The sequence below is a fragment of the Cervus canadensis genome, chromosome 10 (genome assembly GCF_019320065.1).
Source record: "Cervus canadensis isolate Bull #8, Minnesota chromosome 10, ASM1932006v1, whole genome shotgun sequence".
NCBI lineage: Eukaryota > Metazoa > Chordata > Mammalia > Artiodactyla > Cervidae > Cervus > Cervus canadensis.
The window spans coordinates 18,763,721-18,789,014 of NC_057395.1; the positions used below are offsets into that span (position 1 = coordinate 18,763,721).

At 38.4% G+C, this 25,294-nt stretch overlaps 1 protein-coding gene and 1 long non-coding RNA gene across 3 annotated transcripts in view; one reads left to right on the forward strand and one right to left on the reverse strand.

Moving 5' to 3' along the window:
• The window catches only part of PLCB1 (phospholipase C beta 1), an 879,212-nt gene that overhangs the window by 139,797 nt on the left and 714,121 nt on the right, over positions 1 to 25,294 (reverse strand). For both annotated transcript variants that reach the window (XM_043479648.1, XM_043479649.1), the window contains exons 19-23: positions 21,118 to 21,272; positions 16,491 to 16,655; positions 14,644 to 14,743; positions 13,745 to 13,849; positions 12,650 to 12,759 (exon numbers count right to left, since the gene is read on the reverse strand). In XM_043479648.1, the coding sequence (XP_043335583.1) occupies positions 12,650 to 12,759; positions 13,745 to 13,849; positions 14,644 to 14,743; positions 16,491 to 16,655; positions 21,118 to 21,272 (635 nt within the window). The remainder of the gene's footprint in view (positions 1 to 12,649; positions 12,760 to 13,744; positions 13,850 to 14,643; positions 14,744 to 16,490; positions 16,656 to 21,117; positions 21,273 to 25,294) is intronic.
• Positions 17,179 to 25,240, forward strand: LOC122448383. The gene is made up of 3 exons (XR_006271588.1): positions 17,179 to 17,314; positions 17,881 to 17,884; positions 25,231 to 25,240. It is a non-coding gene; the product is annotated as an uncharacterized LOC122448383 (long non-coding RNA).

Here is a 25,294-nt window from a genome sequence, read left to right on the forward strand (position 1 = left end):
TACCACAGCCTGCTCTGCTCAGAGCTGCGACACTGAGATGCAGGAGATGGGCTGGGGTCAGTGGTGGTGCTGGGCGGGGAGGCAAGAACCCAGGCCTTGGAACTCATGACACAGAACTCTAGCTTCTGAAAGACAGCTGCTCCAAACAGGGAGGTTCTGCTGTGTTTGTGTTATTCAGTCATATCCAACAGGAAAATTCTCCTTGGAAGCACGATGCCCAGGAGGGGATTGCATATTTTTTGTTCAGCAAGAGACTGCAACCTGAAGGCTTATGGTTCAAATAGAGTGCATGGAAATGCTCACTTAAGTGTTGCCAGATTTTAAAATGAAGGAGATTTTACCTTAATAAAATGGATTTCTTACTTCACTTGAAAAATCATATAGGGCACCGCTGGGCCTGCATTCTCACTCTGAGAGAGAACAGAGGGGTTTCTGCCCCTTTAGCACACTTCCATCTTACTCATTTACCTGCCTCAGTTCTGTAGGTATTGGGTTTGCAGGAGACACTTGAGAAGAATAAGCTATCATAGACGTTTGACCACAAAATTCCTGAAGAAAGTGTATTTACATTGCACAGAAGGGAGCTGAAGTAAAGGGAGTGTTGGAAAGAGGACTGGGTCATCAGCAAAGTTACCCCCAGCTTTGTCCTCTGGCTTGAATACTGTGAGGGTAAACTTTTCTGCCTCCCAGTTGTAGGGGGTCTCCTAGACTCAGCTGCCTGGGAAGTAGGGACTGAAGGTGCTCTGTTCCATGGGCAATCTGGAACCCATTTATATCTAGGCAGGTTTCTGGAACCACATGGGGAATAAACCAGATTCTTCCCAGTATGACAGCTGGCTGATACTAGCCATCTGGAGGAGGAGAGGGAAGAGGAAATTTTGATGGAGCAAAGAATGGAGGTGGTGGAAAGTCAGTTTCCATGAAGGCAATCATGTGTGGTTTCTTTTTGGCAGTTAGGAGGAGTGTCAGGGGCACTCAGGCTGGAGGCATATTCAAAATGAATGCAGAAGGTTATTTCACCTGTATCCAGTTTGCAGGTATTCCATGGAGATGTGCGCCCTTGGGAAATCAAGTTCAATCATTAACTCTAGTTGAGATGCAGGAAATAGAAACCTCTGCTTATCAAGGGTGTATAAAACATTCCAGAAATTGATATAATGTATGAATTCAAAGACATTTTTTAAAAAGCAGATACATGTTGTCTTTCCCTTAAGAATTCACCTTGCAATGGAAGGGACACTGGTTGGATCCCTGATTTAGGGAGATTTCATATTCCTTGGAGCAATTAAGCCTGTGCACCCCAGCTGCTGAGCCCACGCGCCCAGGAGGCGGTGCTCTGGGGAAGCCCCCCCCCAGTGGGTCGCAGACACAGTACAACGAAGGAAGCCCCCATCCCCTGCAACTAGAGAAAGCCCATGTGCTGCCACGAAGACCCAGCACAGCTGAAAAATAAACAGATTTTTTTTTAAAGCAGATTAACGTTGAAGAAATACAACTGGCAAAAATTTTGTAGTTACAGATGAGGATCAAGAGATCGTCAAAGCCTGGAGCTGGATTTGGGGCCAGCTCTGGATAAATGCTTGGTGCGAGGGTGCTGCTCGAGGTAGGGCAGGCTGCATCGCATCCATAATCCCAGGGCCACGTGGGGCCCCTCGCACTGTAACAAGCAGCTGATAGAAATGATGGAAAAGAGCAAACCAGACGAGATGGACTGCCACAGGGCGAAGCGAGGCTGTGCCCAGACTTGGAGAAGAAGCCGCTGAGAGCGGCGACTGCGTTTCAGCCCGGGCTTCCAGGAAAGTTGGAAAACTGCATTTTTGTCAGGTGGCTCCCATTTTAGAACCACTGAGAAGCCGAACAAAACTGATCCTCAGAGCGCATTTGGCCCAGAAGCTGCGCACCTGGGCCTGCGCTCAGAGGAGAGAGCTCTGTCGGGGTCAGCGGTGCGCCCGCCCGCCGGCCGGAAACCGAGTGGGCGGGGCCGCCTGCCTGCGGTCCCCGCCCCCTTTCCTCACCCGGGCCAGCAAAGGAGGGCCGCACGTGAACGCGGAGGACTCGGTAATACACAAGGACTACCCTTGTGTAGGCTGACCCTCGTCAGAGACTCTTAGGAGTTCCTGGACACTGATTACAAGCTTAATGAGAGCTTACAGTGGCATATCCATCAGACTGATGCTTAAGATATGTTGCTAACGAAGGGCAGTATATACAGATTTGAATTGGCATCTCCCTGATGAAGACTGACCACAGAAGCGACTGGAGATCGCCATGTGCCAGACACTGTCACACACGCCAGCTTCATCTCAGCCAGCAGGGAAGGCAGTCACTCAACTCCATCAGAAGGCAGAGATTTAGTTGTTCAGTCGCTCAGTCGTGTCCAACTCTGCGATCCCATGGGCTGAAGCACGCAGGCTTCCCTGTCCTTCACCATCTCCCAGAGCTTGCTCAAACCATCAGGGGCATCAGTAAGTGTCTTTACTAAAGACTTTGTTAAAAGTCATTAGTAACTTTCTGGAAGCCACACTGTTAACAGGGACATTAACATTTGAATATATGTTACAGTCTAAAGTCTAGGTTTTTCTAGTTAGTTCACATTAGTTCACCTTCTATTCCTGATAAGAGCAACTTAAGCAACCACAATAGTAAACCACTTACTTTACTGATGAGATACAGAGATGCACAAATGTAAACATTATTCTCAAAGAGCTTACTGTGTTGCACTAAAAAAGCATTCATGTATCAAAAATGAGTTAAATAAAGCAGCTAAACACAAGAATTGTGGGGGAGGGCCAATACAATACTATAATTTCTAATATCATTGAAAGGTTGAATAATTCACATGAGATGAAATGCAAAAACCAGATCCCTTGCCCCACTCACAAGCGTAACTGGAAGGCAATACTTGTGACTTTACTTCTCCCCAGTCCAAATATTCTTTTTCATGAATTAGAATAAAATAAGCCTGCAATCCTTTCTCATTGCACTGGAAATTACAATAGAAACAAAAGAAGTAGAAATATTTTCTCAATTTAATGGCAAGACTCTTGGGATCCAATTAAACAAATTTTCAAGGAAAGAAGTTTCAGAAGTTTATTTCACTTGCACTAAATTTTGCTTAGGTGAGTAGAGAAAAATGAGTTACAGCAGAAATAGTTCACTACTCTCCAGTGGCCAAATGGAAGCATTACACTATTTTTCTTTCAAAACATGAAATAGTAGATGTTTTTAAAGCCAAGATTTTATAAAAAAATATTTATATCCTTCCTATTTTCAATATTAACAGAAAAACCTTAAAATAGAACATAAATGGATCAGTAAAAAATATAACTAGAAAGACCATTTTCACAAGTTTTAGAGAAGGAGGAAAGGCTACGTGGAATGCTAGCTAAAAAGACTTCAGTCCCAGGCATTAAAATTGGGTCTGATGATGAAGCAATGGAGAACTAGGATTTAGGGAATTTACTGGGGAGGTTCATATGGTAAAGTAAAAGGCTTTCCAAATACCAGATGTGTGACTGGGCTATTGGTGGTGTTGGTGTTCTGCCTGAGTCATCTAAAAATACAAAAGTAATTAGTCTCCAATTAAAATAAATCAATTAATTAAAACTTTTTTTAAAAATACAGTGCCTTCCATGTTGTTGTTAGGATAATACTATCTTCACTCAGATGCTAGATGGATGAGGGCAAGGGCAAAGTCATCAGTGTCTCCAGAATATTGAGGCAAGGTTCATAATTTCACCATGCAGAGATCTAGTCCACTCAGGATTAATTCAGGCAGTGGAAGTGGCTACATCAAAACCCGCCTTTCCCTTAACAAAGAGCTTTCTTAAACACCTGTACAATTGGTACCTTAAATGTATATTACCTCAGTGAAATTAGATTATGTATCTGCCCCACATTTCTAAAAATTCACAACATTTCTAAAACCTGTATCCTAATGTATGTGTTCTAAAGCACCGAGGGATGATGTATGCTAATATTTGCAGCCTACTTTTAAATGCATCAAAAATCAGATGGAATAATGAAAGGATAGAGGGGTTATATATGTGATCTATATATCCACATATAGATGGATATATATGTGATAAAGAAAATGCATCAAAATTGGAATTGGGTAATCTAGGTGATTGATATATGGGTGCTCTTTGTATAATTCTTTCAACATTAGTGCATGTTTGAAAATTTTTATAATACATTATGATAAAGCCTCTACCTTTTTAAGAGCTCATCAGAGTGAGTTAGAAGCAAAAGACAGCTTTAAGAAGCTGAGTAAACTCATTTGTTGACTTCAGTTTTTGTCATCATATGTGTCACCATCATACAAAGAAATCATCAGCATTCACGAGGTATCTCTTTGTTGAAGCCTTAGTGACAGCTGCAAGTTACATGCATATGTGTGAATTTTAATTAAAGTCAGTTTCTTTCTCCAGACTGTAAGGACTATAAAGCATCTGATTTTTCTAATCATTAATCCCTATATTGCCCTGTATGGAAACTGACACAGTGTGTTAAAAAAAACCAACTTTTATTAAAATGAATGCATGAAGAAATTCAGTTTGTTTCCTCCTCATGCATAATCAATAAATGAAGTATTAGTGACATAGTCCTGAAATTAAAGAACCACTTAAATGTTATGATAAAAAGATATTTTTTGAATAAATGAATCAATGGGTGAAAAATATGAAGATGCTGCTCTTCCTGTTGTCCGTGGTTAGAGAATCTGCATTTAATTCATAGTTGCAATAATTTATTTAGAAGGAGATTAAATGGTGACAGGACGTAGCTCTGCTGAGTATTTTGTGTTGCATAAATTTTTACCAAATTTAATTTATTGGAAATATTTTGATATAGTCTCCAGAGAAATCAGCAGAAACAAACTCTTTGAGTCAGGCAGAAATCATGGATTTCTCCTTTAAAGGTTGTGGACCAACCACCCTTCACATTCATTTTTTTGTGTCTTTCATGTTAATTAAGCCAAATCATTTGGCAATGACTATGGCCTGTCACTCACAGAACATATTCTGGCTCTGTGATGACATAGAGGGTGGGATGGGGTGCATGGAAGGGAGACATGGGTATGCTTGTGGCTGATTCATTTTGTTGTATGGCAGAAGCCAACAAAGCTTTGTGAAATAATTATCCTCCAATTAAAAAAAAAAAAAGAACAGATTCTGGACAATTCCCCAGGAAGAGTTTCTCTTGTCACCCTTCCTGGTTTCCAGACGACAGTTGAGAATGCACAGAATTCTTGACTTTGTAATTTCATTTTGATTCCATGTGTGGAGAGCCGCGTGCTTGAGAGAGAGATGTAGGGCTCCAAGACAATGGTTCTCAATGTGTGGTCCCTGGACCGGCAGCATTAGCATCGCTGCAAACTTGTCAGAATGCCAGTTCTTGGTCCATCCCAGATCTGCTGAACCAGAAACTCTGGGGGCGGGCCAGAATCTGTGTTTCTAGGAGCCATCCAGGTGATCCTGGTTCACAGTAATACTAAAGTCTGAGAGCTCTGCTACTCTAAGTATGGTCCACAACAGCACCGGCATCACCCAGAAGCTTGTTAGAAATGCATAATTTTGTGCCCTGCCCCAGACCTATTAAATCTGAATTTGCACGATAGCAAGATCTGTATGCAGGTTAAAATTTGAGAAGTCTTGCTCTAAAGCAGAGTGAAAAACTGTCATTTTTTAAAATTAGTGCCAGATTCTTAAATAGTGGATAAAGTGTCAAGCTCCCATCTTGGAAAATTTAAATGACATCCAATGCCTTATTGAGTTTAAACACTATAACTTTTTGAGAGCACCACCTTGGACTTTTTGCTATTGGATTATTTTACTGCTGAAATTCACACCAGACCATAGGATATTTTTCATCTTGAATAATTAAACCCATTGAAGATGGCCACTGTGCCACACACAGAACTAAGAAATAAATGATTTTAGATAAATTTCAGCTCACTTATAAGAGCATGGGTCAGAAAACTAAAAAAGTAGGCTTCTTGGAATAACTGAAATTTGAGTATTAGCAAATAGCTTTCTCTCTCAACATTTTTTAAAAGGAGGTGAAGACCACTCACACACTTCACCTGTATCATGCACACAAGGATAGAGGGCTAGCAGACAGTGTATAAATTAATCTAACAGATCCCACATATATAAACCTAGCTCTTTGAAGAGTTAAGTGCTAATAATATCCAGTGATTTAAAGGAAGAAATCTTGACATTTGATTCAACAGAAAACTGAGTTGAAAGTATCACTATTTAAGGTAAATGTCTTACATTCTGTGCTCAGTGTTCCAGGTGGCCTGCTAAGGGGCCAGAAAGACGAATAAGGGCTAGTCCTTATTAAAGGTCAGTAGAAAACTACAGTTTTGTTACTGAGGTTGTGCGATGTGGTGTAGTGTTGACCTTTGCTACTCAAGGTGTGAGGCATGCAACGATACTATCCCATCAGCGGGGGCTTGTCAGAGATGCCGAGGCTCATGTCCTAGCCCAGACAGACTGAGTCAGGGTCAGCATGTTGTCATGACCCTGGCCTGTACATTAAACTTCCAGCAGTGGTGATGTAGAACATGAGTTCTGGGGCCAGACTGCTTGGATTTCAATCTCAGTTCTGCTCCTTAGTATTTGTGTGGCGCTGGGCAAGGAATAGAATCGCTCAGTGCCTCAGTTTCTTCATCTGTTAAATGGGAATAATAATAATCGTTACGAAATATGGACATTTGAGGACTTAACATGTGTTAATACATGAAAAGGCTCAGAATGGTGCCAAGTTCACAGTAAACACTCAGTAAAATATTTCTTCACTCCTTGATGTGCTAAAAAGAAGTCATGTTCAAATATTGCAATTGGAATATCATGTACTATTTTGCAGTCAAGCCACTGGATATTTACTTTATTATCTTTAGAGGTTAATTTTGAAAAATAGAAAATAAAAGTGCTACTGATAGCCCATTGGTAATCTCTAATAACCAATTAAATTAATAGAGCTGTGGAAAATTTATTTTTAATTAAGAACTTTTGTAAAGGAATACTACACATTCATAGAAAACATGCTAGAATGATGACCACCAACAATGTTAACCTGATCTGCAAGATTACTGAGAGGCCTTTTTGTTTCTTTATTATGTTTTACAATTTTTATACACCATTTTATTTAGAGAAGTAACTAAAAATATTATAAAGCCTTAGTAATGATTCAAATTAGGAACTTTCTTCGACTTTACTAACCCACGATCCCGATTTATCACTTTAAAAGAGACAAAATAAATTCAGCAACTCAAATCTATTATTCCTTAATTTCCAATTATATACTGGAATTATATATGTATGAGTGAGTGAGTGAGTGAGTGAAGTCGCTCAGTCGTGTCCCACTCTTTGTGACCCCATGGACTGCAGCCTACCAGGATCCTCTGTCCACAGGCTTCTCTAGGCAAGAATACTGGAGTGGGTTGCCATTTCCTTATGTAACTATGCTAATGCTACATCGCTTCAGTTGCGTCTGATCCTGTGTGACCCCATAGACGGCAGCCCACCAGGCTCCTCTGTCCACAGGCTTCTCTAGGCAAGTATACTGGAGTGGGTTGCCGTTTCCTTCTCCACGTGTAAATATATATATATCTATATTTTTTTCACATGGTCTGAAACAAAGGTCTATTGTTCAAAGCATGGGGGAATTTTTAAATTTCCTACTTTTTTGGTTTGCCAATTACTGATGAAGATAATTTATTAGACTATTACAATTCTGGGAATATTTTGTAGTTCAATGATGTCTTTCATTTTCAAATAGAAATGACCTTTATAACTACCAAGTTAAAAGGATTATACTAAAAAAGTCTTTGCTGCTAAAATAGTGTCTCCAGTGTCTGCCATGTCCTAGATAGAATTTTCTTTTGAGAAAACCATAGTTACTTCTTTTCAGTGGCCTCATTCAAACAAACTTACATTATTACAAGACAAGATAAAGGGCATGCTGGTGTTCAAAGGTGTGAAATGCCATTTTTCTCCCAGCATTACATGGTAAGGGCAAATAATTTTTCTTCTTGAGCTTTAGAAATGAGGTCAGTTAAGGGTTTAGACATTTCAGAGGAAAAAATAAATGTATTTTCTCTACAGGACCATGTAAAATTTATGCGATTCAATGTGAAATTTATGTGATTCAATGCTTCTAAACTTATTTCTAAAACTGAAAATGTTCAAATATTATTTGAGTGTAACCAACATTACACATTTACTGAAAATCCTTATGACCATCATTTTAGAGGAGAAGCAAAAGTAATGTTGACCTAAAATTCTACTTCTGTATTTTCATATCCATTATGATATGATTGATCATATCATACATTCTCCACAAATAGCTTTTATTTTTTCAAAGAATTAAAGTATAGTTGGTTTACAATGTTGTGTTGGTTTCAGGTTTAAAGTATTCAGTTATATACACACATATATATATTTCAGATTTTCCCACTGCGGGCTGTCACAGTCCTGTGCGCTCTGGGGCTGCTCACCCACTCTATGCAGCCGTGTGTGTCTGTTGACCCCAAACTCCTGATCTGTCCCTCCTCCCGTCCCCTTTGGTGACCCTAAGTTTGTTTTCTACGTCTGTGGGTCTATTTCTATTTTGTGAATAAGTTCACTTGTATCACTTTTTAGTTAAAGAAGACAGAGAAAAACAAATATCACATGATATCACATATATGTGGAATCCAAATAGCTTTTTGATATGTGATATCTGGTGCTTTGAAAGGACAGTGATGTAAAAGATCTGCAGTCTCAAAGGCCTTAGGTCTCCTACTCCGCAAAGTGGAGAAACTCATTAGAGAAACGGTCTCTGTTTCATTACAAGGCTTTTACCTCTATTGCTATATTATATAAGCTGAAATTGGTGGTGTCTTGAAATCTCTTCAAGTCAGAGCTTACTTAACCTTGGAGAACATGGCCAACATCTAGGTACAAGTTGATGATACAGAAAGTATTGTTTTGAAATAGTAGCAAAACATAATTTTATCTGAAAATGCTTTCTTTGAACACCTATCTTTTTCAGAAAATAAATTGCATCCAGTTGATTAATGAGATTCTTGTTTTCTAATTAGAGAAGGCTTAATAGTAATCTAATTGTATCTCCATAGATTATCTTTACCATGAATTATATTTTATGAAATATGTTATTAAGTTAAAATCAGTAGAAAAGAGTTTCAGAGCTTGGAAACCCTTTGATATCTAAGGAGAGCCTTTAATTTCATATTGGTGTTTATATGAACGAAAGGAGAAATTCACTGAAATCTCTAGTCTTAATCTTTTCAAAGGCCATTACAAAGAAAAAAAAACACTATTATCTTTGAAGAAACACTGAAATTAAAGATGTAACTATTGTCAAACATTTAAATTCTAGTTCCCAAACAAACAAACAAACAGAAAGGGCATTCAATCTTTAATTCTAAAACAGCAGCTATTTAGCATTGTGGGATTCCTTATTAGCAGAATTGAACTTGGGATTCTTGTCTGCATGATAAATTGAGAGGATGTTCTCAGAACTGTCGGGACGTGAGGAAAACAGGCTAAGACAGGGAAACAAGATAAACCTAGAGTGGTTTCAGCTGGAGTCTGGCCTCAGCCTGATCTTTAGCCTGGGGGGTGGGATGGGGCATGGGAGCTTGAATTGCAGCATTGAAGGTGCCCACCCAGAAGCGAGAGACCTGGGCTGTTATTCTGTATCTGACAGTTGCAGGACACAGTCACCTCCTTGAAAGAAGAATCTGCTAGACATCCCCAAGCAAGGCAGTTCCTATCAGCCTAGGCCAGTCCTCTGGAGAAGTATGTGGTTGTGAGCTGTTTGCAGCCCACCCTGCAGCAGCCCGGAAAAGGAACTCTGGGCTGGTACCAGCAAAATCTGCTTAGAGCATGGATGACATGCTTGCTCTCTCTGTGCCCTCTGGACCAGCCAAGCAGTGAGTGCTCAGACTAACAGATCAAATTCAAGCAGTAGGCCGAAGTGGTGTTTTTTTTTTTTTTTCAGTTCTTTTTAAAATTCATTCATTCATTTATTTTAATTCTGGGATAATTACTTTACAATATTGTGATGGTTTTTGCCATACATCAACAGGAATTGGGCTTTCCTGGTAGCTCAGCTGGTAAAGAATCTGCCTGCAAAACAAGAGAGGCTGGTTCGATTCCTGGATCATGAAGATCCCTGGAAAAGGGATAGGCAACCCACTCCAGTATTCTTGGGCTTCCCTGGTGGCTCAGGCAGTAGAGAATCCACCTGCAAAGCGGGAGACCTGGGTTTGATCCCTGGGTTGGGAAGATGCCCTGGAGGAGGGCCTAACAAACTACTGCAGTATTCTTGCCTGGGGAATCCCTACGCCCAGAGGAGCTGGGCAGGCTACAGTCCAGGGGGTTGCGAAGAGCTGGACACAACTGAGCGACTCAGCACAGCACAGCAACATGACCTGGCCACAGGTAAACAAGGAAAAGCGTCACAGACAAACAAAAGCTCAGTGGTCTTTAACATGTGAAAAAGAGACATGGTAGGCACAGGTGCCAAAGACACAACGTTGGGAGTAATTCATGTCTACTGTTAGCTGTACTTTTCCAGGGGTGTAAGATTTCCCTGTAACTCCATTTTCTGCATACAAAGAAAAATAGTATTTATGAAACTTTCCAGGCTAACTTTAAATTTCATCAAACAGGACGATATATTTATTGGTTCTATAGGATATGATGTTGCAGTGTAAATAAGAGGCTGAAAAATTTCACTTTGGCATTAGATATTTTTCTTTTTTTAAAGAATATTTATTTGACATGCAGGATCTTCATTGTGGCATGCAAGATCTTTCACTGCAGCGTATGGACTCTCTAGTTGTGGCACACAGGCTTAATTGCTCCTCAGACATGTGGGATCTTAGTTTTCTGACCAGAGATAAAACCTGTGTCCCCTGCATAGCAAGGCAGATTCTCAACCACTGGACTACCAGGGAAAACCATATTTTTCTTTTTTTCATTTCATCTTCTCTCACGTTCAATTAACTCAACACCTTAGATCACAAATTTCTAAAATTCTATACAAAAAACAAGGAAATAGTCATAAATGTACTCAAAAACATACTTATATGATGTTTACTGATGATCTATTTAAAATACTGAAGTATTCAAAATATCCAATAATAGAGATTAGAAAGATAATGTGCAGCTATGTAACAGAAGATTACAAAGTTATTAAAAGTCATCTCATAGAATATTTTATGACATGGAACTGTTTGCATTAAGTGAAAATAAAAGGTTAAAACACAGATTGTGAATATTATCCCATTTTATGAAAAAGTACTAATTGTGCATAAAAAGACTATATCCCATATGTAGAGTGTTGGGTGTCCCAGGTGCCACTGGTGGTAAAGAACTCACCTGCCAATGCAAGAGACATAAGAGACGTGGGTTCAATCCCTGGGTCGGGAAGATCCCTAAAAGGAGGAAATGGCTACCCACTCCAGTAGTCGTGTCTGGAGAATCTCACGGACAGAGGAACCTGGCAGGTCTACAGTCCATACGGTCGCATAGACTCAGACATGACTGAAGTGATTTAGCACACATGCACGCATGCATGTACAGTGTTATCTCTGTGTGACTTGGGTGTTTGGATTAAAGGTGATGTATTTGGGATTTTCTTTTCTCATTTTCATTTAAAAATTTTTCTTTGATAAGCCTAGGTTTCTTTATTCTTTTGGAATAAGAAAAAGATAACTTAATAATGTCAACTTGAGTGGACTTGCTATTAAAGTCACCCATACAATTTTCAAGGTTTTTTTTTCTATACTAATTATTCTCCAATTTTCTCATCTGTTTTCCTGAATCTATCCTCTGAATATTCAAATGAAGTATGAAAATAGCTATTTTTTTTATCACTATTTGTAATGTTTATATCATCCCCAATAATCATGAAATTCTATTTCAGTCTACATGGAAACTTCATTTTTTTTTAAACACATGTCAAAGATTTTATTCAACTTGTTGATTAATCACTAAATCAATCAGATGACAAGGCAAATTCACCAGGATTTTGAGGAAGCTTCATATTTTTAAGCTTCACTTCTAATATTTCTAGACCCTTTCTTAATTATTCTTTGCATTGTGACATCTAATTTAGAATAATACACCAATTATTTTGGGAATGTGTATTGTAGTACATAAATATACACTAATAATAGTAGCCACTTTCTGGCCTACGCTACACAACAGGTACTGTGTTAAGTACCTTGTGTAATGTAAGAAATCACAAAAGCACTTTGAAAACCCTGTACTTTAAAGACAAAAGAAAACAACAAATGACTTGATGATCATCTTCTTTTCTACATGTTTTATTCACCTTTAATCAACATGAAATGATCTAGAAAATTTACCCTGAAACAGCCAGATGTCTGCTATTCAATGTGGTCATAAAAGAAGATGCTGGTGGTGGCCACAGAATGCCAACAAAGAATGAAATATGAAAAATTCAGGGTATCTTTTAGATGTTTTGGAAGATGAGGCTGAATTCCATCAAAGTGGTTTTCCAGTGTTCTCTTTTCCTTTCCTGAGGATGACGCTATGTAGGAAAAGCTAGCAACAAGATTCAGAAGTCATGTTTCACGCCATGCACAAGGCTAGAATAACCCTCTCACCTCTTTCTTTACTTCTTCTTCATCTTCCAGTGTCAAAGCAGCCAGTTGTTTAGCTCTCTGCTCCATCAGATTCACATATCGGATTGGATTTGACAAAGCTTCAATCACATCTAGATAGGAAAGAGACATTTTAGATTGATGGTCCTGGAGATACTGATTATCCACCATCCATCAATCTATCCATCTATCCCTCCATCCATCCATCCAATCACCCATCCATCCTTGTATTTGTTCATCATCTCTCTACTCGTCCATCCATTTACTGATTCACCATCCATCTTCCATCTTTCCATCCAGCCAACACTTTGGAAATGGACAAGAGTCCACTGGCTGAACCTCAGGAAGAGAGAACTCAAAGGTCATCTCTGAGTCAAACTGGACAAGCTCCAACTCAGGATGTGTCAGTGCTCCAAATGTTTAAGTTTTATTTGAGCATTTCATCCAGTTCAGCAATGGCCCACAAATTTGTCCTGTTGCCCACACTGGTGATTCACAGGGGAGACAATTCATATAAAAAGGCTGCTTTACAGACTGTTGAAACAACCCAATGTTTGGCAGTATAGGTATCATTTGAACATGATGCTGTCTAGCTGGAGTGAGTTATGGCTGCTGTCTGCAGATTGCACACAAGCTCCAAGACTGCCATAGTCTCCACCACTTCCCAGGGTCTCCCACCCAGGTCACTTGGCACCACAAGCATTTAAATGTATGATTCCAGGCTGACATCATCATAAGTTAATTTCTATAGTTGAAGATTTCGCTCATAGAAAGGGTCAGGATTCTAAAACTGGCTGAAGGCAAATTCATTGCACAGACCTACATAGACTGTGTAGTATCAGAGAGCATTGGTTAGAAAGTACTGAACTCATAAGAGTAATATTACCAATGGATAAAAATGCTCAATAATTTATTGAGATTTAAACTAAAACTTATTCACAAAGGTTTAATGAATTTACTTTTAAACATGCATACCAACATAGAGGTGATTCTGAGGTCACACTCTCTTGCCTTTGTTTAACCCAGTTTTCTTTCCACTGAGTCACAAAAATATGGACGACCCCAGATGGAGATATCCTTTCGAGTTAGGTGGTTTACCTGCATACGTGTCTGGGACGTAGTCTTTCACCTCTATGTAGACAAAGAGTGCCGGCAGCATCAGAGGCTGGTTCCTCTCGTTCCTCAGACAGATATAGTGATAGCCTGGGGGTGATATGATACCGTGCATCACTGTTTCTTATAACGCGAAACATCTATTCGATCGAAGTGTTTATTTCAGGTGACTCTGGATGACCAACAGATTATTTCTACCTCATTTTAATCACGTGGTCTTGAGTGATAGGGTATTATTTTTCTCATCAAACAGGAAGATAATGTTGACTCTGATTTTTTTTCCCTCTTTCCAACCATCTTTTTCCCCACAAGAGAGAATTTGAAACCATGTGTCATAGACTCAATTATCAGTCCAAATTTGTGCCCTGTATATGATTTCTCAGCTTGGGGGTTAGCCTGTTTGGACAGTGGGATGTTAGTGACATGTACAAGCAGAGGCTTCGCATGCACTTGCAGATACAGGCATGCATCCCACTGGGCTGCCGTGAGATGCCTGCGAATGCAACTGCTTCTTCACCTGGAGCCCCTGAGTGGGCAGGTGTGGGAAGCCCACAGCCTCAAGCACAGCTGCAGAGCCAAACCTCCCCAAGCCCTACTACTCCACAGACCTGTGAGCACGAAGATGAAACACATTTCATAAGCCTCTTAATTTTCAGGTAGTTTGTTACACGTAGTATCTGGCAAGAGTTGACTGGCCTGGTAGTCATAGCACATCACAAAAACATAATATTGCCAGATTTAAATATATAATCTTATAATCCTTTTTACAGAGCGAAACACCAAAGCAACAAATAGCTTCCTACATCATTCTTTAACAATCCTACAAGGCAGTGATGATTTTCTTTACAACTTTGATACAAAGTTTCCCACAGTGCTATCCATACCTGGCCGAATTGCTTGTACTGGCAAGATTCGGTGACCAATAAATTTACCACCTTCTTCGTAAACTGCTATCCTCAGACAGGCTAGAGAAGGAAGAACCACCTATAGGACATTAAGAATATATGTGGTTACAAGAAGGAGTGACTTCCAGAAACAATTAGAAAGGTATTATTCAAATAGGCCCTACTTTTCCAAATCTAAGTAGAAGTTTCTGCTGAGCAAATGGATAAAAAGTTAAGTTACTGCTCTATAATTTAGATTTTCAAAAAAAGAAGGATTACCAGAGAGATGGCTTCATCTGTGTTTTATCACCTTTTCAAAATGAGGAATCTGTTCAACAAATAGACCCTTTTCTTTTGACATGAACATTCTCAAGGCAGAGGTGACAAAAGTTCTATGTTTAAATACTGTGAGTTAATGGTTTAATCACAGTTTGAGCATTCACTATTATATTTTCAAAGCAAACTACCTTTGTACTTTGGAGCAAAAATTATAAAGTAGCTTTCAAGGATAGCTTTCAAAATGAGATTGCTTATTTGTAAATTTCCAAAGTAACCATAAGTAATTGCTTACTTTTTTTCTCTCAGTGTAAAACATCTGGGGTACATATGCAGCTATACTACATCAACATGTCAAGACCATGAGGCCAATTATACCTTAAATATGTATTTCTTTGGAACATAAGAAAACTAACATTTATTGACTACTTTCAATGGGTTACATATTTTCTAAATGTTTTCAGTATATTAGGAAATACTCATATAAGAATGCTATGAAGTAGACAGTACTACTAGATCCAATTAACATAAGGAAAAAAAAAGCTGGAGTGCAGAGATCTTTACCACAGATAAGATACGCTATTTGCAGAGGACTGCCTTTGTAGATATTTTGGCCAGATAAAAGCAAAGGGTATGTTAAGAGTGCATTCTACTTTCAATAGAAAGCACTTAATGTCTTCCTTTTTGTGTAAACCATGTGTGAAAAAGATGTTTTTTTGGTGAAAGCAGAGGGAAAGACAAGTCGAATGTAAAAGGTATTAACTCTATCAGATAGAATCCAGACAAGTTACAAAGACCAACGCCAGTGGTTGGAGATTCTAGGGAGTTTAATTGCTCTGCTTTTTAAAGGAAGCATGGACTTCCTTTCTCTTGGCTACCATATTAGTCCCTATTTACCACTCTACTTCATTCGAATTATAGTGAAGACATATCATTTATCACTTGTATTATGAGAGGCTATGAGTTAAAATTACATGTTATTCTGGTCTTCCAAATGAGGTATCCTAGAATTAATTGGAGAAGGCAATGGCACCCCACTCCAGTACTCTTGCCTGGAAAATCTCATGGATGGAGGAGCCTGGTGGGCTGCAGTCCATGGGGTCGCTAAGAGTCGGACACGACTGAAGCGACTTAGCAGCAGAATTAATTGATTCACAATTATGAAAAATCCAAACAAGCAATTCACAGAAATCTTGAGTAGTTTTCAAGATAGTTTTGAAAATGCTATTGTATTATTAATGTGTAAATTCCCAAATGAAATAATAAGTAATTCCTCCTTTCATTTGTTTTACAGTATAAAACCCCTGAAAGTGAAAGTGAAGTCGCTCTGTTGTGTCTGACTCTTTGCGACCGCATGGACTGTAGCCCACCTGGCTCCTCCATCCATGGGTTCTCCAGGCAAGAATACTGGAGTGGGTTGCCATTTCCTTCTCCAGGGGATCTTCCCAACCCAGGGATTGACCCCGCATCTCCCGCATTGTAGGCAGATGCTTTACCCTCTGAGCCAACATGGAAGTCATAAAACACCTAGAAGATGCATTAACATCTGACATGAAGGACACAAGACCGACCTTTTTGAATACAATGGGTTCTTCTTCCCAGATGGGATTTACAGCATTTCCTTGTGATGTTTTGGTCTTAAATGCCTTCCTCCTTGTGTCCACAGGCAAACCAAACATATCCACTTCCACATAAGTCCCGACTTTCTTATCAGACAGAAACTGACCTGAAATAATCTAGAAAGTTTTTTAAATTAAAAAAAAAAAACAAACTCTTAAAAAATGAATAAAAATTATACAAGAGAAAACTTTAGGGAGAGACAAATGCTAATGAGGAATGCTGAGCCATAATCAAAGTAAAACAGAAACAACAGTACAAATATTATTTCTTTTCTGGTTAAAGAATTGGTAGAAGAATAATGAAAATGCCAGGGTTAGGAGTTAATTAATAAGACAAAGTTGTATAGGATGAACAACCATGAAAAGTTTGATGAGATTATGGCTTTTATATTTCAGAGATACTATCTATTAAAAGTTAAAAATTGATTTTTAGAGCCAACTGAATATAAAGATTTTTCTAATACTTAAAAACTTTATAAGAGAAAAAAATTCTCATTTTAGCATGATTGTTCAGTTCAGTTCAGTTCAGTCACTCAGTCGTGTCTGACTCTTTGTGACCCCATGGACTGCAGCATGAGAGGCCTCCCTGTCCATCACCAACTCCCAGAGTTTACTCAAATTCACATCCATTGAGTCAGTGATGCCATCCAACCATCTCATCCTCTGTCATCCCCTTCTCTTCCCACTTTCAATCTTTCCCAGCATCAGGGTCTTTTCAAATGACTCAGCTCTTCACATCAGCTGGCCAAAGTATTGGCATTTTAGCTTCAACCTCAGTCATTCAACATGAGTCCAGACCACCTGACCTGCCTCTTGAGAAATATGTATGCAGGTCAGGAAGCAACAGTTAGAACTGGACATGGAACAACAGACTGGTTCCAAACAGGAAAAGGAGCACGTCAAGGCTGTATATTGTCACCCTGCTTATTTAACTTATATGCAGAGTACATCATGAGAAACACTGGGCTGGATGAAGCACAACCTGGAATCAAGACTGCTGGGAGACATACCAATAACCTCAGATATGCAGATGACACCACCCTTATGGCAGAAAGTGAAGAGGAACTAAAGAGCCTCTTGATGAAAGTGAAAGAGGAGAGTGAAAAAGTTGGCTTAAAACTCAACATTCAGAAAACAAAGATCAGGGCATCTGCTTTCATCACTTCATGGCAAATAGATGGGGAAACAGTGGAAACAGTGGCAGACTTTATTTTGGGGGGCTCCAAAATGAAAATTAAAGTGAAAATTAAATGAAATTAAAAGACGCTTATTCCTTGGAAGAAAAGTTATGATCAACCTAGACAGCATATTGAAAAGCAGAGACATTACTTTGCCAACAAAGGTCCGTCTATTCAAAGTGATGGTTTTTCCAGTAGTCATGTATGGATGTGAGAGTTGGACTATAAAGAAAGCTGAGCGCTGAAGAATTGATGCTTTTGAGCTGTGGTGTTGGAGAAGACTCTTGCGAGTCCCTTGGACTGCAAAGAGATCCAACCAGTCCATCCTAAAGGAAATCAGTCCTGAATATTCATTGGAAGGACTGATGTTGAAGCATGATTGTAGATGAAATTAAAAGGTTGCTTCAGAGTACAAATTTAACTCATAGCATAATAGAAAGTCTAGCATTAAAGAAAACTTCTTGTTCATAAAATTCAACTTGAAAGAGTAGTCATAATACCATGCTACTCCAATTCTCAAAGTTGTTACACTTTAATAAAAAGCCACAATAATGTAAAAATACTAAAAACAAATACCAAATTTAAACTATTAAACTCAGTTTATCATCACTCCTAACCACACTGGTTAACCATCTGCATGATTGTGGTATCCTTTGCCTAGCTATAAAGCTAATGATATAGCTATAAAGCTATAAAGCTAATAATTGTGGAATTAAATGAGATTTTAAAACTACACGTTCATAATTTTCAGAATCTGCGGGGTTCTCGGATGTTATAAAAGTTAGTGGAGACAGACATGATGCCCTTCTGCTTTAACAACAGAGAGGGAAACGTGGAAAGCAAGTGTTGGTGGAACGGACTCAGTGATTTGTGTTATCTGATTGACAAAGCTTCACTTTCTGAGCTCCAGTCAGTGAAAGGAGACAGAATCCCCAAGATGATGGCTGGGCCAGAAACGGACACAATGGCAGCCTGGGGGTGGCCATGGAGACGGGGGAGGCCAAAGGCAGCTGCACGCTGATGTGGCCAGAGATGCCACACAAGTCAGAAAGTTATGAGGAAGAGGCTGTTTGCATTTACCCCGGGAAAATGCATTTCTCCTGAATCATGGTCTCTGTGCCTGAGTGCATGAGACCTGCAGTTAACAATCTCTTTGTTTCCTTTGAGGTTCTACATGAGAACTACTTAGCAGACATTTTATAGCATGTTTGAAACTTCCAAGTTAAGTGAGTCATGCTGGGAATTCAGATGCATCAAAGATGGTGTGTGCTTAAGATTTTTTTTTTTAATTAATATATTGTTTTGAATTTTTTGTTTTCCTTTTGTTATCTTTATCTGCCCAGCATGTGGATCTTAGTTCCCCACCCAGTGATTGAACCCGCGCCCCCTGCATTGGCAGTGTGGAGTCTTAACCACTGGACCCCCAGGGTAGTGACAATATGCTTAAGATTTTGATTAAAACAGACTTCTTAACTAAATTAATACCACTGAGCCTCAATGTTCTCATCAGTAAAATAGGATCATGGAACACCACCAGAGCTCAGAAGTCCATTCCAGCATTATCAAGTCTATGTCAGGGGATCAAAACAAAGGCAGTCCTGGGTTGATGTGAGCTGCATTTTGGCTCCAGCCATCATGGTGAAGGCAGGATTCTGCTGCAGGGTCTCTGAGGCATTATGGCCTGTCCATTCAGAGGACACTGACATCTCTAGAGCGGTGTCTCCACTTTGGACTCGGGCAGCAGTGTACACCTGTCTGGGACTCAACTGTTTTCCCCAGTTTCTCTATGTGATTGTTATAAGCACTTACACTGTCACAGTAGAATTTTCAAGAAAGAATAAACAACAGAGCAAACATATAAAATGAGATGAATCGGCAAACAAGGACAAAAGATTATTTTGATAAAATATTACTATCAGTTTGACCTGACTACAACTACAATTGACAAAAATTCTAAAATAGCTTTTTATCCGTGAGTGATGCTTGAGTTTATCTTAATCAAACTTGACAGGCATTAAACATCCTTTGCTGAAAACAATTTCCTAAACTAAATATAATCTTGAAGCTCTAATTCTGCCAACTCCACTTGGCAGATATATGGGGTGAAATAATTTCAAATGATATCATTGAGAGACACTCCAGTGCAACTCTATTTTTAATCTCTGGTGCAAATGACATAAATTTTAAAGTAAAAGTGGGTTCAACAAGCTTAGAATAGATATAAATTAGTGAAATTGTTGTCGTTATTGTTCAGTCACTAAGTCATATCTCTTTGCAACCTCATGGACTATAAAGAGTACTTTTTTTACACAGTTTTTTATATGCTTTTGTTTAGGGTCAACTGGAAAATTGCATTTATGCTTTATTAAAAAGGTTTCTTAGTGCTGCAATTATCCAGTTAAACAGAAAAGAAATGGAACTTTTAAAAAGTAAATGTAACTTAGACACAACAAACAATGGCTTATAGGGTTCATGTAAAAAGTTTTTTATAAAAACGATTTCCCATTTATAGTATTAAAAATATTTTCTCACAGCTAAAAAAATACCTTGTATCTCCTGTAAAATAAATTTCAAAGACTGCAGAAATCATTTGCAATTAATTTTTTGAGGGTCAGATGTATGTTTAATGATATGATTCTTATATTTAAGCCACCAGGGAAGCCCTTAATATCATTACTCACTATGTGTTATAAATTCCTGAATGCTCTGAGAGATTTTCAAAAGACATGCTATGGCAACTGGAGAACTTTTATTCAATCTTTAATAATTTATTGAGAGAATACCTTTATTTTCTCTAATTTTGTTCAGTATGGCTATTTTTCTAAAACTAACGGTGGGAGGGAAGACCAGATTTCTCCAATATGAGTCACTAATTTTTGTGGTTTTGGCTTTCCTGGTGGCTCAGACAGTAAAAAATCCACCTGCAATGCAGGAGATCTGGGTTTGATCCCTGTGCTGGGAAGATCCCCTGGAGAAGGAAATCCCCTCTCCATATTCTTGCCTGGAGAAACCCACAGACAGAGGAGCCTAGCAGACTACAGTCCATGGGTTTGCAAAGAGGTGGACATGACTGAGTGTCCACACACACACACACACACAAATTTCGTGGTACATTTCTCTGTAGGATCTTTGCACCAAAAGAAAGGACTAGCCATGGTGAATCTCAGCAACTTGCTTCGCTGATTTTGGATCTGATTTTTAGCCCTTTAAAAAATGGAGCATCTTGTGCATATAGCTTTTGAAAACTTTTAATATGAATTCAGTCTTTAAATTAAATTAAACAAATATACAAAGGAAGTGAAGACTTTACTGGGAAGTAAACACTGACTAAACTACTTTACACAAAATAGGTGCTGCTGAAGACTTTTGCTGGGTACAGTTGTGTGATGGGGTGAACATACCTTAACAGATAAAGTGTTGGCCACTATGCCATCCACGATGCCTTCTGTGAATGGATCAAAGTGCTTGTCAGGTCTCCTCATGAACTCCGGCTTCAGCCTGTAGCCACTCTTGCCATTGTATTCATACATCCCCATGTTTATCTGCATAGCCAGGTCTGTGTATAAAAGACACAAACCTTACTGGGACTGTATTTACATTTGCAGCAAGAACGTAAGATTGTATTACAGTACATTTCTTCTCCCTCTTTAAGAAAAAAGACTTAATCATTATAGAAACTTAGGAAACCCAGACAAGAAAAAAAAAAACAACAACTGAGCTGTCATCTCCAAATGAAGAGGTAAACCACTGCCAACAGGTTGGTGTAGATTCTGTTTTTCTATTTAAAGTATATTCATATATTTGAATATATAAAATGTATGTAATATGTCCATCTCATTAAATATTCATCTGCTTTAATTTTAACAACTGTATAAAACACTTTTGAATAGATATACCTGAATACACAGACTATACCAGGCCCCACTCTGGACATATCTATGTCTCTTCCAAACTTTTATCATTTATATATAATGTTTGATTTTACCACACTGTTGTGGTGAAATCTTTGAAGACATCATTAATGATGCTCTTAGGAGTGAATTTTCTAGGTCAGAAAATATGTTTATTGGAAAAGCCTTTTGATAATTCTTACTAAGATGCTCTTCAGAAAGTTTAAATCTCCAATCCATGTTTTTGAGGATGAACTTCTTCATACATAATCAACAGTAGATACTATAATTCTTTTTTTAAGTTATAGGAAAAAGATTTTCTTAAAAATTTTTTTATTTAATTACTTACTACCAATATCTAATCACTCATTGACTTGATTCTAATGGACAAAGATTCCTGGTCAAAGTTTGCTAAGACTTGATCAATGTAGGAAATAAATGTCTACATTATTTGCAATTGCTAGAGCTAAACAAACAAGCTTTAAAGTCATAATGAATTTGAGAAGCTATCGATTTGTTCCAGATTGTCTGAGTTACAACTCACCTCTACTCAGATAGACAGTAAAGAAGTGATAGTAGAATTATTTCAAAGTTTCATGTAACAAATCATTTTTAGAGCAGGGAAAAATAAGTGAATTTTAACTATCATTTTACAAGTTATTATGACTGTGATACCAAAATTGGATAAACTACCAAAATTATGCTTGAAAAAAATTAACTTCAAAAGCCTAAAAATTAATTGTCAAGTCATATTTTCTAAAAAAAATACATTAAGCAAGTAGAATTTTTCTGAGGAACAAAAGGATACTTACATATTAGAGATATACTAATAAAATTTGTAACATTTCTCACAAAGAAGAAATGAACATATGATCATCCCAATAGATGTCAAAGAGACATTTAATGATATTCAATGTAAATTCCTAAAACCAGTGTTGTCATTTAGGCCAAGTGTTGATTCCTTTAGTGTGTAAAAGACTGTCTCAAAGTCACAGCCAGAGTCTACCCATTGGCATCATGATGTGACATTCTCATTAGTGTCAAGATGAAGTGCCCAATCTTAATACTACTAGTTAATATTATTTTAGAACAGTCAGTCCAAAGCAAAGAAACACTGAACAGTAAGAGAAAAGGAGAATTTCCTCTTCCACATATTAAACCATATTATGAAACATCATAATAATAACAAAGTTATTGGCTCCAGGAAGGTGAAAATTTATTAATGGAGACTTATTAATTGAAAAAATGGACCCAAATTAACAATGAAAAAGGCAACCTCTCATATAAAAGACTGATCTCTTACCAAGATTATACATGAAAATTAAATCTGTGTGGATGAAAGGGTTAAATTACATGTGAAAAAGAAATTATGAAAGAAATAGAAGTAAGCCTAGATTGATTCTCAGATGTGGAGCTTGTAATTGTAAGGGTAAACTAAGAGTCCATAAAATAAAACATTAATCAATCCGATCTCATTTCTTCCACAAAATAAGACAACATGACTTTTATATAAAAAGTACTGTTATAAATAAACAGAAAAATTGACAGCAGTCCTGAATAAAAGCAGAAATGCAAAAATAAAAATCATATCATTCCATCATAGGGGATTGCAATGCAGAAGTAGGAAGTCAAGAAATACCTGGAGTAACAGGCAAGTTTGGCTGTGGAGTACAAAAGGAAAAGGGCAAAGGCTAAAAGAGTTTTGCCAAGAGAATACACTGGTCATAGCAAACACCCTCTTCCAACAATACAAGAGGACTCTACACATAGACATCACTAGATGGTCAATACAGAAAAGAGATTGATTATATTATTTGCAGCCAAAGATGGAGAAGCTCTATACAGTCAGCAAAAACAAGACCTGGAGCTGACTGGGGCTCAGATCATCAGTTCCTTATTGCAAAATTCAGACTTAAATTTAAAAGTGTAGGGAAAACCATGAGACCATTCAGGTATGACCTAAATCAAATCCCTTATGGTTATACAGTGGAGGGGATGAATAGATTTAAGGGATCAGATCTGGTAGACAGAGCGCCTGAAGAACTATGGACAGGAGTTCCCAACACTATATAGGGGGCAGTGACTAAAACCATCCCAAAGAAAAAGAAGCGCAAGAAGGCAAAGTGGTTGTCTAGCAGGCTTTACAAACAGCCGAGGAAAGAAGTGAAGCAAAAGACAAAGGAGAAAGGAAAAGATAAACCCAACTGAAAGGATAGTTCCAGACAAGCAAGGAGAGATAAGAAGGCCTTCTTAAATGAAGTACGCAAAGAAGCAGAGGAAAACAATAGAATGAGTAAGACTAGAGATCTCTCTAAGAAAATTGGAAATATCAAGGAAATATTTCATGCAAGGATGGGCACAATAAAGGACAGAAATGGTAAGGACCTAAGAGAATCAGAAGAGATTAAGAAGAGGTGCCAAGAATATACAGAACTGTACAAAACAGGTCTTAATGACCCAGAAAACCATGATAGTGTGATCACTCACCTTGAGCCAGATATCCTAGAGTGTGAGGTCAAGTGGGCCTTAGGAAGCATTACTATGAACAAAGCTAGTGGTGGTAAAAGCATCCCCGGTAAGCTATTTCAAATTCTGAAAAAGGATGCGGTAAAAGTGCTGGACTCAATCTGTCAGCAAATATGGAAACTCAGCAGTGGCCAGAGGACTGGAAAAGGTCAGGTTTCATTCCAATCCCAAAGAAAGGCAATGCCAAAGAATGCTCAAACTACCGGACTATTGTGCTCATTTCACATGCTAGTCAGTTTACGGTCAAAATCCTTCAGGCTAGGCTTCAGCAGTATGTGAACTGAGAACTTCCAGATGTACCAGCTGAGTTTAGAAAAGGCAGAGGAACCAGAGATCAAACTGTCAACATTCATTGGATCATAGAGAAAGCAAGGGAATTCCAGAAAAACATCTACTTCTGCTTCATGGACTATGCTGAAGCCTGAGACTTGTGTGGATCACAACAAACTGTGGGAAATTCTTAAAGAGACAGCAATACCAGACCATCTTATCTCTTGAGAAACCTGTATGTAGGTCAAGAAGCAACAGTTAGAACCAGTCATAGAAACTCACTGGTTCAAATTTGGGAAAGAAGTATGACAAAACTGTATCTTGTCATCCTGCTTAATTAAAGTATACGCTGAGTACATCATGTGAAATCTCAGGCTGGGTGAATCACAAGCTGGAGTCAGAACTGCTGGGATATCAGCAGTTATATCAACAACTTCCGATATGCAGATGATACCACTCTACTGGCAAAAAGTGAAGAACTAAAGAGCCTCTTGATGAAAGTGAAAGAGAAGACCAAAAAGGCTGGCTTGAAGCTCAACATTCAAAAACTAAGATCATGACATCCTGTCCCCTCATTTCATGGCAAATAGAAGGGGAAAAAGTGGAAGCAGTGACATATTTGCTTTTCTTGGGCTCCAAAATCACTACAGATGGTGACTGCAGCCATGAAATTAAAAGATGCTTGCTCCTTGGAAGGAAAACTATGACAAACCTAGACAGCATATTAAAAAGCAGAGACATGACTTTGCCAACAAAGGTCCCATACGAAGTTATGGTTTTCCAGTAGTCATGTATGGATGTGAGAATTGGACCATAAAGAAGGCTGAGCACCAAAGAATTGAGAGTCTTTTGGACTGCAAGGACACCAAACCAGTCCATCCTAAAGGAAATC